Below are 13254 nucleotides of genomic sequence, written 5' to 3'. Positions count from 1 at the left end.
AGCAGTGGCTGAGTCTCAGCTCTGCCCCTCAATGCCTGTGACCTTGATCATGATTTATAACCTCTCCATACCTTAGTTTCTCCTCTGCAAATGGCATTTATCCATTCAGTCAGTGAACAGTGTGTGTGCTTGCCGTGTGTCAAGCGCTGTTCTAGGCTCAGGAAGTGCAGAAGCAGACAAAAGTGACCCTGATGCCTGCCCTCGTGGGGCTTCCCTTCCAGGGCGGTGCGTTCAGCGAGGAGAGGGGCTGAGACAGGGCCGCACGCGGAAGGGCCGTCGGGACGCAGACTGCGTGCTCGGGACCGCAGGCTCTCGGGAGGCGTCTCCGGCATCCCTGGTGAGCGCACCGGTGCCCCTGCCTAGGAAGCCCACCCCGGGCAGGTGACCGCAGGAGCCGGTGACGCCCGAAAGCACACGTGATGTGAAATGGCCACGTCCCGGCGGTGTGTGCCATCACGGACAGGAGAGCAGGGCTCGGACGCTGTGTGTGACCTGGCAGAGAGGAAGTAAAACCCATATATACTATTAGAAAGGACAAAGGAAAAATCAGCTGCTGCTTTCCGCCCCCACGGCCACCAGCGTGGCCTGACCCATGTCCCCACTACGTTTGGTGACGGTGGTGCCTCCTCGCAGGCCTTCCCGTTGCCGGGCCAGCTCCTGCCAGCCGCGCTCTGCTTGGCGGTCAGGGCGACTTCTTAAAAGCCCAAACTGAGTCATCTCATTCACCTGCATAAAACCTTCCGTGGCAGTTTGCACTTAGGGGAAAAAGTAGATTGTTTTCCTGACCTCAGACTATATTTGACTCTGCCAGACCCCCCCAGGGAGCTTTGGCCACACCTCCCCCAGAGCCATGAGGAGGGCCCCAGGCCTCGCTGGTTCGAGTGTTCCCTAGGGGCTCAGGTTCACAGCGAGGACTGAGGTCCCAGCCCTGCCCGCTGGGCCGGGCCGCACGTGCCCAAAGAACAGGCTCCCCGGTGAGGCTCCTGCCGCACCAGGGGCCACGTTGGGAGTGCCTGCTTGCCCCCAGGATGTGGCTCCTTCCTCTGCAGCCACATCTGGTGCCCGCGACCCGGGCACCCTGCGCATGGCCTTGCCGGCCTCCTGGCCGCAGAGCAACCCTTGCACCTGTGGGTCTTCACGCTTTTGCTTCTCCTCACCTTCGGGGATTGTGTTTCCCTCTGGAGCTTTGCGTGCCGATTGCGTGGCTCGGCGCTCGGGTCCAGGGTCCCCAGTGAAAGCAGAGTCCTGCCCGCTCACCGTGTCTGCAGTGGAGCCGCTCTGTGGTGGCCCACCCTGTGGTGTCCTTTAGAGGAATTGCCGTCTCGGGTGTGTGCCGCCACCCCCCCCCACCCCCCGCAGGGTTTCTGAGCGCGGGAACCTCGCTCACCTGTGCACTCGTGCGTGTGCAGGTGGGGCCGGTCCGGAGCTGCTGGCCGCCCCACACACGTGTGTTTTTTCTGCTGATAATCATTGACCTCTTAAGGGCAAGGCAAGGGTTCGGGGCAGAGCGAGACGTGCTTCACGCGGGTGAGAGCCCCCGGGTCCCGGGAGGAGCCGGGCAAACCGGAGCGGCAGCTGCCGTGTGCACCGCAGGCTTCCTGCAGCCAGACTCGCCGGTCTCATCGCCGCCGCCCGGGGAGGGGCCGGCACAGGACCTGGGAAGCCCAGGCGCGGAAATTAGGTTAACGCAGCCCTCCCCACAGCATGGGGGTGGGGGGTGCAGCCTCCGCGGGTTCTGTCTGGTTTTTGTTGTGGTCTGATGTGTCAGGTCAGGGGCGGGAGGCCGGGGTCCCCAGCACTGTCTGCCCCCGCCTTCCTGAGGGCACCCCTGCCTGTCCCAGCCCCGCCCCCTTCCTTCTCCCGCACCCCTGGGGGGGAGGGGGCGGGGCGGGGGGATGGTGCTCTCAGAAGACTCTTAAGTGGGTCAGATGAATATATGGATCAAATTAACCCCCAAATCACTTTGACCTCAGGCAGAAATTCGTTCCATATTAAGACGCTCCCGTGAAAGGCCTAAACTCACTGTAACAGTGAAAGGCCCGCAGAGATGCTCTGCATTTGAATGTTAATTCTATCTCATTATCTAATTCCCAGGGAGATATTAAAATCCAAAGATTACATTTCGTCTTAAATTAAGGTCCAAAGACTTTAAAGTCAAATGCTCTGCCCGTGTGAGTTAGAATTCAAAAGAATTGAAGCTCCAAGTGTATCCTCCCGGTTCCTGCTCTGCTCGGCCGCCCCGCCCCGGAGGGGCTCATCTCCCAGCTGCCGCCTGTGTCGTGGCTTCAGGAGCGGTGACTAGGGCGCAGGTTTATCAGGGTACTGCTCCCCGCCCAGCACCCCCCGCCCCCACACCAGTTAGAAAACAAGCCCGGCCCGGCCTTCTGACAGGCACCTCAGGCAACGGCGTGTCCCCAGCATCCAGCACTTGTCCCCCCTACCAAACGGCAGACCAGAGCAGAAAGGCCGTGACCGCTGAGAGACTGGCAGTGCTGCAGAGAGCCTTGGTTCCCGCTTCCCTGGGCCTTCCGTGCGTTGGGGACCACTGGGGGCCGGTGGCCTTGGGGAGCACGCGCGCCCCTGTTTTCTGGGTCCTGCTCTCCTGAGCAGCTCCAGCGAGCCAACACCAGGCGTCTCCTCCCGCCCCGGCCCCAGCTTCCGTCCTAGTGACAGCGGGAGCATTTGCCCCTTTTCTCGACCTCCCAGGAGGAGCACTCAGTCTAAGGGCGCCGCTCATTTCCCTTGGGATCCTTCGATCCTGGCCTCCTAGGCCATTTTTCTGTTTCACGTCTGCGTGCCCTGCCCTCTGACAGCTCAGTCACTCTGCCTCCGCCTCAGCCCGATCGCTTCCTACGTATCGCTCTTCCGCCGCCCTGAGCTGGCGGTGACACAGACCCTGTCCTGCCACCGCAGCTGCTCTGGGGGCCCGAGCAGGACGCAGCCCACAGAGCCCTCCCGAGACCGCAGGGCTGCGTGGGGCATAGCGGTCTCCGCCAGAGTCCTCCCACCCTGGGGCTCCAGCCCACTTTCCTCTGAGGCAGGACGTTCACTCGGGTCTGGCACATAGCCTTCAGCTTGGAAACGTTCTCGAGTTTCCTGAGAATTAAAAACAAATCCCAAATAGATGATAAACATCAGATGCTTTTTTTGTGATGCTGGGATTAGTTTATTAGTGAGGATTATTACCGTGTGTATTTTCTGGTCTGCACTAAGATCATGATGAGTCTTTGTCGCTTGGGTAATTTAGTTGGTCTAGGATTTTTTCTTCAGGGGTAAAGGGGGTAATAAGTCTGTGATTTTCTTACTGGTCTGTCTTATCCTGGTTTTGGAACCACGTCATAGGAAACTCATAAAATCAGTTGGGAAGCTTCTTTTTCTGTTGTTTTGAACACCTTACATATGTGATGTATAGTCTGTTCCTCAAGCAGTTGATGGTACCCGTTCGGAGAGCTGTGTGGGTCTTCATGTTTGTCAGAGAGTCTTTGGTCGTTTTCATATTTTTAAGTGATTTAAATTTTTAAATTATTCTAATCAGGCTTTTTATTTTTTGTGTCAATTTTGACACTTTCTGTTTTTCTCAGAAATAGCTATTCTATCTAGATTGTCAGTTTTTTATAAAGTTTATAATATTTGATGTCTTCTATACTTCTCTTTTTATCCTTTTTTTAAAAAATCGATGTATCCTTTTTTCCTCATTAGTCTTTCCAGAATTTTTCCATCCTATTGTTTACAAAGAACCAGCTCCAGTTTTAGTTCATCTTTTCTGTTGCGTTGTTACTCTACTTAAGTGACTTTTGCCTGTCCGTCTAGAAGAACAAGGATAAGAGTGAGCAGGTTTCAGAAATAATGCAGAATTGGAATCGATGAAATGATACCTTTAAAATGATAGAAGAAAACTCTCAATCTAGACCTATCCAGCCAAAATCTCCTTCAAAAATGATGGGGGGAAAATAAACACATTTTCAGACCATCAGCAGTGAAGCGCATGTGTCAGCAGAACGGGGCTGTAAGCGCTGCTGAGGGTCGTACAGGGTGAAGGCGTGCGGGTGACCCCAGGCAGCAGCCCGGCTCTGTACGGAGAAATGGGAAGCACGGGGAGAGTTAAGTGAGTGGGTAAAAATAAAACACCTTCTCCTCCTCGGGCACCGAGAGTCTCATTGGCCCTTTGAAGCAGCCCCGACAGGAGCGAGGGCGGTGGCCGCGTGCCGGGCGGGGTGTCCGGCGGCCCCACGCCGACTCAGGGACGCCCAGCAAACGCTCACAGCCTGCCGGGAAGGATCCAGGAGGCTTTATGCAGCCACCGGTGTATTTGTCAGATCGATTCGAGACAAAAGCCTTACAAGGAAAAAACGAACTCCAGAAAATAAACGTTAACAGGATCATGAACAGAAACCATTTTTTTACAAAACAGTAACTAATTGAATTGTGTGCTGTAAAACAACGCATCCTGAATAACGATGGTGTACCTCAGCCGTGCGCTGCTGAGTCAGCATGAGAAAACCAGACACTTTGTTCCCACGTATTAGCACAATAAAAGAAGGAAGGAGATACAACTCTCTCAATAAATAGAGGAAAGGCATTTGACAAAATCTCACGCTCATTCATCATAGAAACTGGCAGCAAACTACGTAGAACGGAACCTCTTTGGCTTGATAAAGGATGCCTGTTTTCTAAAAACCCAGCGGCAGCTTTTATACTTGGTTATGAAGGGTGGCTGCTCTCCCCGCACTTCAGGAGCAGGCAGGATATCTGCTCTCACCCCTGGGTCTGCACTGCACTGCAGCCCTAATCAGGAAAAGATGGATCAGTTGTTCTTCCCCGACGTTGAAAAGTTACAGCCTTTGCAAACACACTATTAAGAAAATGAAAAGGCAAGGCCCCATAGTAGGAGAAAGGACTCAAAATACATATACCTTGTGTCCCAATTACACAGAGAACTCTCACTGCTCATCAGGAGCAACACAATCAACAAAATGGGCGCAATATCTGAAGAGCGCTTTATAAAAGATTTGGGAGTGGCCCTAAGCCGCCGCCGGGGTCCCCCCCCCCGCCGCCGCCCCCCCCCCCAGAGACTGCTCCACCCTGTTGAGTCCTCGGGCAGATTCAAACGAGTCACGCCGTGATGCCCCTAGGAAGTGGGGCCGTGCCAAGGAGGCCTCCGTCCCGGGTTCCCGGGAGGCACCTGGTCTGAGCTTCGTCACACCCTCTTGCTCATCGTCCCCTTCGGCGCGAGGACTCTGCTGGCCTTGTCTTGAGCACTGGTTGGAGGAGCTGTGTGAAGAACGTTTTTCCCGGATATTGGTCAGCCTCGACTCACTGTCCACTGTCTGTCTAAACGGGAGCTCTGTTGCCTGTTGGGTGAGGCACTCTTGCCTTTCGTTGGGTTGTTTTTTTTTTTTTTTTAATTTACCGTTCAATGGGAGAACAGCCAGAATAGGGGAGGCTCTTCTCTCTCCACCTAACGCACGCTCCCTAACGCGTGGGGACCCTGGGGGCGGGCCGGCACACCCCGCGGGGCGCCTTGTCTGCGGTCGGTCATCGGCTACAGTGGGGAAGAACAACTAGCAGATCAGGTAGCTGCCCCTCCGCTCACGCTGCGTGTCCAGAGGCGAGATGTTAGTTTGCGTAGGCCGGCCGGCTCGTCTTGCTGAGCTGTGCCGGCTCAGGAACGCGTCGATGAGCCTGGCTCCTTCGTACCAGCTGCAACCCGTGGCTCGTTCATTACGGGTCCAGAATCAGTTCCCAGCATGTTGGGTAAAAAAACAACTCCCTTGTTTTATGAAGTGAGAACAGAAGGAAGCTTGTTAATTTCCTAACCGGTCTCCCCTCCTCCAGATGTGCGCTCTGCTCACGCTGCTGCAGCCGTGAACTTGACTTGCTGGTAACAGCTGTGCTGGCAGTCACTCCCGAAGGCGTCCACTCGTGGGCCTTCTCTTAGTGTCCTGCCCCGTTGTCGGTGTGTAGTGACCTGCCTGTCACAGGTCATTTATGTCAGACAGCCAGTGGGCTTACAGGAAACCCGTTCTGTGCCCTCTCGTAACTCACTGGTGTGAGTGAGGAGTACGTGACTCAGGAAGCAGACCCCGGTGCGGCCACAGCACTGCTGTGACCGCCACTTACTGCCTGCTGAGTTTCCGGTCCTAGTGTGTGGTTTTATTTCCTTCAGAGAACCTGGTACCCACTTAGCATATATGAGAATTTTCTCTCCTCAGGAAAATGAGATGCTTCTCTTGCATCAAATAATACAGGTCCCGAGTCCTTACCAAAACAAAAATCAAAACAAAACAAGAAACGCTGGTTTTTGAAAATACGCTGACAGCTGTGCCTCGCACGGAGTCGGGGTGTGCCCGGGGCCCGGTGGCCGCCGCCCTCCCCCCTCAGCGCTCAGGCGCCCCTGCTTCACTCCCGCCGCGGCCAGCGGACAGCCGCACGCAGCACGGACATTCCCAGCTTGTCGCCGCCACTCCCCTGCCGCCGCCGGGACTGTCCCATGGGCCCGCCGTTCTCGGTCACCCTTGGCACTGGTCCCCGTCACCTGCATTTTACAGACGAGGAACCTACGTCCTGGAGGTTTGGCGGGAGCCCCGTGCACAGAGGGCCCGGCGGAGCGGGCTTGGGCCCAGCGCTGGGCTCTGCCGCCCTGCGCTGCGCACCTCCCCGTCCTCCGCGCTCCGGGGCTTTCGCGCCTGCCGGCTCCTGCGAGTGCTCGTCCCCGCTGCCTGTGTCTGTTCATTCCCGTCCGTCTGCTCATCTTGAGCAAAAGGTTGCTACTTTAGGGAGCCGTCCCTGTAAGCCCCACGCTGTGTGGCCCCCCGGCCCCAGCAGACCGGAGCGCAAGCCCAGGCTCACGTTTGCGGAGCCGGTGGGAGCAGCCCACCCTCTGCGCCAGCCATCAGGCCTCGCTCCTTTTCGGGGTCTCTCCTCTTCACCCCAAGGCAAGGGCTCTGGGCAGAGCTCGCCTTTCCCACGTGGGGACGTGCTTGTTAGCCCCCCACCCTGCTGGGGGCCGCGTGGCGGGTGTGAGCGGGCAGTAGGGTGGGGGGTTGCGCTGAGGACACGCCCCGCCAGCTCGGCGGTAGCTGCCCTGCGCTTCTCACGCACGTGGCCTCTGCCACGTCAGCCCTCTAGTGTCTTCGTAGCATTATGAGTCATGCAAATGAGTTGCTAGGCAGATACAGATTTGTACAGGATGGAAAATTCAAGCCCAGATTGTGAGATGAGGTTCCGCAGACACAGCTGTTTGCTTCCCTCTCACCGTGTGTCCCTGGAGAAGGGCTGCGCCCGCCAGACCCCGCTTTGAGCCACACTGGTCAGTCACGTGGCCCCAGGGCGGGGGCTGGGCCTGCGAGCCTCACGCCATCATCTGTGCAGTGGAACCAGGAATTCTTACCTGGCGTTGTCGGCAGTCAAATGAAATCAGTCTGGTGTCTGAGAAATAGCACTTCGCTTCCCCTCCTTCTCGGCGCCCAGAAGAAATGACAGAGATTATGTGTGTCCCCACTCCGCTGCCTTCAGCACGGCTGCTGCACAGCCCGGCGGGCGCGGGCCTCTGTGGTGGCACCTGACGTTCGGAACCGTCTCTCTGACGCCGCGGCGGCCGTGGCTGCAGGAGCGTCTGCCTCCAGGCTTCATTTAATAGCCAGAGGGTAAATATTTCGTAGGATTTGTGCTATTATTTCTAATTTAAATGTAAAATTAGCTTTTTTATGCTGGAAATCTTGGTTCCTAATGATTAAGGACCCACTTGCTTTAAACTAAACGTGTAGATAATGGTTCAGGACAGCAGAGCCCGTGTTCTCTCGGAAGGCCCACGCGGCTTTAAGGCTTCTGCACGTTCTCTGTGAGCTCCGGAAATACTGGTTTAGTTCTGGGAGGTGAGTTTTCTCTATTTAACTTGATTAATTTGTTTCTGTTTGTATAACTATCAATTTAATTTTTAAAAATTATATAAAGTTATACAGGATTCCCAAGTCGGGGCTGTGTAGCCTGTGCGTTCACAGAGGCCTGGCCTCTGCTCCGGTCTCTCCCACCTCCTGCTCTCCTGGGCGACCACTGTCCGTTTTTATTTAACGCTTGCTTGTTTCTTCTTGGACTGTAAGAAGTCTGCGTAGTTCCCTTCCTTTACTGCACCAGAGGTTCACATACAAGCCCATTCTGCCCGGGGCTCTTCCCGGCTACTCCTGGATCGTGGCCGTCCCTCCCCGGCGCACATCAGCGACCTCCCTTCATGGTCCCAGCTACAGAGACATCTGCGTTTGTGCCGTGACTTATCGACCTGTCTGTGTCGGCGCACACCGAGCTGTGCCCACGATCGTCGCTGTTAGAAATGTCGCCGGCTTTCCAAATCATCATGAGTCCTCAGAAAAATGACAGTAGCTTGCCTTCCTCTCACTATGGACAGAGTTGAGCGCGTTCTGCTGTCTTCAGGGTCCACTGCGTTTCTTGCTGTCTGTATCGTTGCCGTTTTTCTGTTTCATCCGTTTTTCTATTGGATGGTTGGTCTTTTCTCAATTTTTAGTTCTTTATATATTAAAATATTAACCCTTTGCCTGTGATATCTTACAAATGATTTTCTCAGTTTTTATTTGCCTTTTTAAGAAGTCTGGTAAAACCTGTTCCTTGTTGCTTCTGGATTTTGAATCATAGTCAGAAAAGTTTTCCTACTCTTGGCTGAGAAAAAGAGTCACTTACCTAGTACAAGTAAACTGTAACAAACTCAGATCCACTGGGTGCTTACCCCGGAGAACAGTGTCCGAAAGAGACCGACTTTTGTCCCTGCTTATGCGGCCGCCCGGTCGCCCCAGCATATTTGAGGAAGGGGAAAAGGAAGAGTATCGCTTTTGTTTACATGCCTGTTGTTAAATCTTTCTGGGCTGATAATTGCACAAACGACCCAGCAATGAGGAAGGACGTGAAAAAGCAGAAGCCGATGGTCACTGCCCGTGGTGTGCCGTGTGTAACGCGTGTTCTCCCTTCTCCCCAGGTCAGCGAGCTGGACGGCGTCCCCCTGATCCTGGACAGCTGCAGCCCGGACGACAGCAACCCCTGTATCCTTGCGTGTGAGCCGCGGGCGGCAGGGCGCCACCCCCCTCCCGGCCTGTCTTTGCCGCGTGGCTGGCCTGCTTTCTTCTCGGCTTGTTCCTAAGAGCAAAGCCACTTTCTCAAGGTCATGGCTGGATGACCCCTCGTGCAACCCGGGGGGCGAACAGGATGCTGTAGAGAGAAACGCTGCAGGGCACTGAGTCTGTCCTGGAGCGCTCTGTGACTGCAGCTGGGGGCTCGGGCTCTTGCCCTCGCCTGGGTGGGGACAAGCCTCCTGTAGTCTCAGGTGTGTTCTGGGGTCCCGCGGGGGCACTTGTGCACCCGGGAGCCGTGCTGTAGGAAGCAGATCTGGTGCAGAGACCAGGAGCCAGGGAGCCCATACAGCCTGTTTGAGAGAGAAACGACGTAATTTCAGGGCCTTCCTGGTGAGAGCCAAACCCAGCCCAGTCCTCGCCCGGCTGCTGCGCAGCCTTGTGCTAACTGCGCAGGGGGTGGGGGGTGGGGGCAGATAAGGCCAGGCAGGGGCCTTAGAGCAGAGCCCTGTGGCGACAGCCAGGAGCCTGGCCTGGGGCAGAGGAACCAGCGTCAAAATCAGAAAAGGTGCTGGTGACACTCAAGTGTTTCAGTGTGAGTAGACTGAACATGTCATTTGTGCTCCAGGTACTGTCGTTTGCCTGATTAGCAACAGGAGAACATCTCCTCTCCCAGAGGACGCCCTCGGCCAGGCAGGGGTGGACGGGCGGCCCCGGAGGCCTCTCCTTCCTGGAGAGACGAGGCCGGTTCACCAGGGCACGCGCCGCCAGGCACTCGGGCTGAGCTCCTGCGGGGCCCTGAGGTCCGTTGGCCCCAGAAAAGAAGGAGGAAGGAGAGGAGGGAGCTCTCCGCCACAGGCAGGCGGAGACAGAGCTTTTGGGTGCAGGTGCAGGTGTTGATTTCCTGGTGAGGAAGGTGATTTATTACGAGAAAAAGGAATTCACCGTTTTGCTCGCCTGTGCCCTGAGCGGACCTCCCAGAGGAGGGGCTGGCCGCTGGCCTGTGGCGCCTCGAGGAGCCCGGTCAGACGCTGTCGCGCCCGGAACGCGGGCTGTTGAGGTGCCTTGGCTCCTCGGCGCCGGGCACCCTTCATCCACTCACTTCCTCGGGGACCTTAGTGAGCCCCCCCGTGTCGCACCCGTGGCCTTCCTCGCCCCCGACCACACCCGAGGCACATGCGGGTGCCGTAAGCCCCCGCCGTGTAGAGGGGCACACGCACGGAGCCTCAGCAGCCTGTCCTGGGGTCAGACCCAGGGTCGGGGCCCGGCATGGGCCTCGTTCCTGGCCGCGCGCCTACACTGTCCCCCCACCAGTCCCTGGGTGGGGCAGAGCCTGCACAGAGAAGCCACAGGAGCTCATGCCCAGACGTTCTCTGGGCCCACAGAGTGACGGGCAGTCCTACAGGGTGGCTGCGGTGACCGTCCAGGCAAGAAGTGACGTTGGCCAGCGCTGGGCGGGCGCCCGGCGGGCGGTGCGGCTGAGTCGGGTTCTGAGCGTTCTCGTGGCTTTGAGTACCGTGTGGCTCTCACGCGCACTCTGGACAGACCGCCGTCAGAGCCTCAGGCGTGGACCCAGCCCCCTGCTCAGCACTGTGCTCGGACGTCCTGCCCACATGCCGAACCGGGCCCGGCCAGAGCTAAACTGTCCTTCTCTCGGCCCCGCGGGCTCACTTCCTCGGTGAATGGGTGCCGATCTGCGCCTGGCTGGGTGCTGGCCAGGGACCCGGAGTCGCTCGTGACGCTGTTTCTGTCGCGCACAGGGGCGGGCGCGTAGACGCACGCCTGGGGCGTAGTGAGGTGCTGCGTGCCGTGTGGCCGTGTTGGGGGGTGGGCTCTGAGCCTGAGAGGTTTCTCCTGTGAGTTCTTTGATTCTTTCATGAATTAATTAAGCTTGGCGTGGCAGTGATATCAGTTCACATTTGCTTGGATTAACCTCTTCGAATAATTAACACCAGCCAAGCTTTTATTGAACTGTAACGTCAGAGTTTTGTGTTAAAAAGCAATAGATCTTATGGATATGCTTGGAGTAGAAACAGTCCCGAGGTTAGATGTTCATGAATAAAAGTACATCCATGGTCCGGTCCCTGTGGGTCAACTGGCCGTGCCCAGGAACCTCCTCCTGGGACGGGGGGGAGGGGTTGCGATGCCTTCAGACACCAGTCCTGGCTCCCCCGGGACCCTGCGGAAGACCTCTGCTCTCTGGGCTGTCGGGGGGTTGGCAGCTCGAGACTGGCATGTCGGGGCACACTCGTCCGGGCTGGGGACGGGGCTGGGAGGGCTTGCTGCTGGCCCGTCTCTGGGGGTGGGTTCTAGAGGCCAGTGGGGATCATTCTAGTTTCGGGAAGAGACGTCTCCTCCGGTGGGTGGCTGCCGGGGAGGCCCGTCGGGGACGCTGCGGCCTCGGCAGCACAAGCCCGGCCCGCACCCGGCCGCTCGGTCACCCCCGCACTTGCGGACACCCCGCAGTAATGACACAGTAGCAGATGCCATCGGAAAATTCCATCTCCGCTACCACAGGGCCGACTCCTTATTTGTCAGTTTGTTGTGGCGAGTGGGACTTGGTCTTGTTGTTTCCAAATAGAAACAGCTGAGCTGCGTTTGAGATGTTTTCCTTCCATTCCTTTTTGATCTGTGTTTTGATCAGCTGTCCTTGATGTGGGTTTTTTAATGTTTTTATTGGAGGGGGAGGGGACAGGGGTAGAATCAGAGTCCAAACAGGGTTTTGTTTTGTTTTTTCTGTTCCTTTTTTTCCCCTTCCTTTCACTCTTCTTTCTTTTTTCTTTTCTTTTCTTTTTTTAATTGAAAGACCCCTGTCTGTGAGTCTCCCACGCACGCAGAAATGTAATGGCTCATAGGGGTAACAAGCAGACAGTGTTTTTCCTTGTAATCTTTCATAGCGTCGTCAGCAGCACCCTCTCTGGGGCCGGGCAGACCCAGACTCTGCCACTTCTTAGGAGTTTTAGCTTCTTCGTCTGTAAAATGGGACCCGCCCCCCAAGGTTACGGTGAGTGTAAAATGTCCTCGTGGTTGCCAGCTGTCTAGCATTTAGTTCGTTTCTCACAAACAGGTGTTCCTGTTCAGAGACCCCGTGACGGCTGCCAGTCCCTCCAAGAAGGTAGATTGTCATCCGTGCCTGTCCTGTGCATCGGGCTCCGCTCTGTCCACCTCCTCCACGAAGGGCAGGCTGCCCGCGGTGCCTGGCGTGGCCGTGTGGTCTGCAGGGGCTGCTCCGTGTTGGCTGTGGCGTCTGCGTCCGCGGGGGGCTGGGGACCGGGCCACGTCCCTCACAGGGAAGTGGCGTGCACGTGGCCCTGGAGCTGCTTCCCGGGCCCTCCTGGCTGTCACTTGAGGTGACACAGCGTTTTCTTCATGTTGCTTTTCAAGGGGTTACTCTTACATGTGTGAAGCGCTACCCTGAGCCGGAACCCCAACTCCACGCAGTTACTGTCGTGAGTTCTTACCCTGAAGGGCCTGCTCCTTGTGGCAATGAATTTAACGGATGCTGTCTGTCGAGCGTAACGTTAGGGAAAGAAAGTCGCTGGGGAAACTGAGATTTTCTTTACCTTTAGAGCAAGGGAAAGGGAGGGAGAAAGAGGGAGAGGAACATCCCTGTGTGAGCGATACATCCATCCGTTGCCTCTCTCACGCCCCCAACCGGGGATCAAACCGGCGACCTTTCGGTCCACAGGGCGCACCCCAGTAATCTCGCCTTCCCACTCTCCCGTGGCAGTTGAGAGTTTGCTAGCCTGAGGAAGTATTTTTAATTTAAAAACAACATGGAATATTTGTTTATTGTTAGTCACTCTTTGTTTCTTCCCTCTGTGTTTTTCAGGAACAAAGTTCATAGTTTTAGAGCAATTTTAGGGTTACAGCAAGATGGAGGGGGAGTAGCGACTTTCCCTGACCCCCCACCAGGCACAGTCTCCCCCACTTGTCACCACTGATGAGCTCCGCAGCACCCCCAGGTCCGCAGTTTAAGGGTTTAGTTCCGGTGTTGCACGTCCTGTGGGTTTGGACACACGTGTGGTGACGTGTATCCACCGTTACAGGATCACACAGAGTGGCTTCTCCGCCCAGAGGTCCCCTGTGCTCCGCGGGCTTCCCTCTCCCCACACACACAGGGGTCTCACTGTCCCCGGACACGTGCCTTCTCCACAGTGCCACCAAGAAGTCGGGGTTG

At 56.5% G+C, this 13254-nt stretch overlaps 1 protein-coding gene across 1 annotated transcript in view; it reads left to right on the top strand.

Moving 5' to 3' along the window:
* The window catches only part of ATXN10 (ataxin 10), a 107727-nt gene that overhangs the window by 80634 nt on the left and 13839 nt on the right, over nucleotides 1–13254 (top strand). The window contains exon 10 of the mRNA XM_090272263.1: nucleotides 8984–9047. Within this exon, the coding sequence (XP_090128389.1) occupies nucleotides 8984–9047 (64 nt within the window). The remainder of the gene's footprint in view (nucleotides 1–8983; nucleotides 9048–13254) is intronic.

This window comes from Furipterus horrens, unplaced genomic scaffold, assembly GCF_987537825.1.
Source record: "Furipterus horrens unplaced genomic scaffold, mFurHor1.1.pri manual_scaffold_4, whole genome shotgun sequence".
Lineage (NCBI taxonomy): Eukaryota > Metazoa > Chordata > Mammalia > Chiroptera > Furipteridae > Furipterus > Furipterus horrens.
The sequence above is the reverse complement of the archived record's forward strand: the minus strand, read 5'-3'. Positions and strand labels throughout refer to the sequence as shown.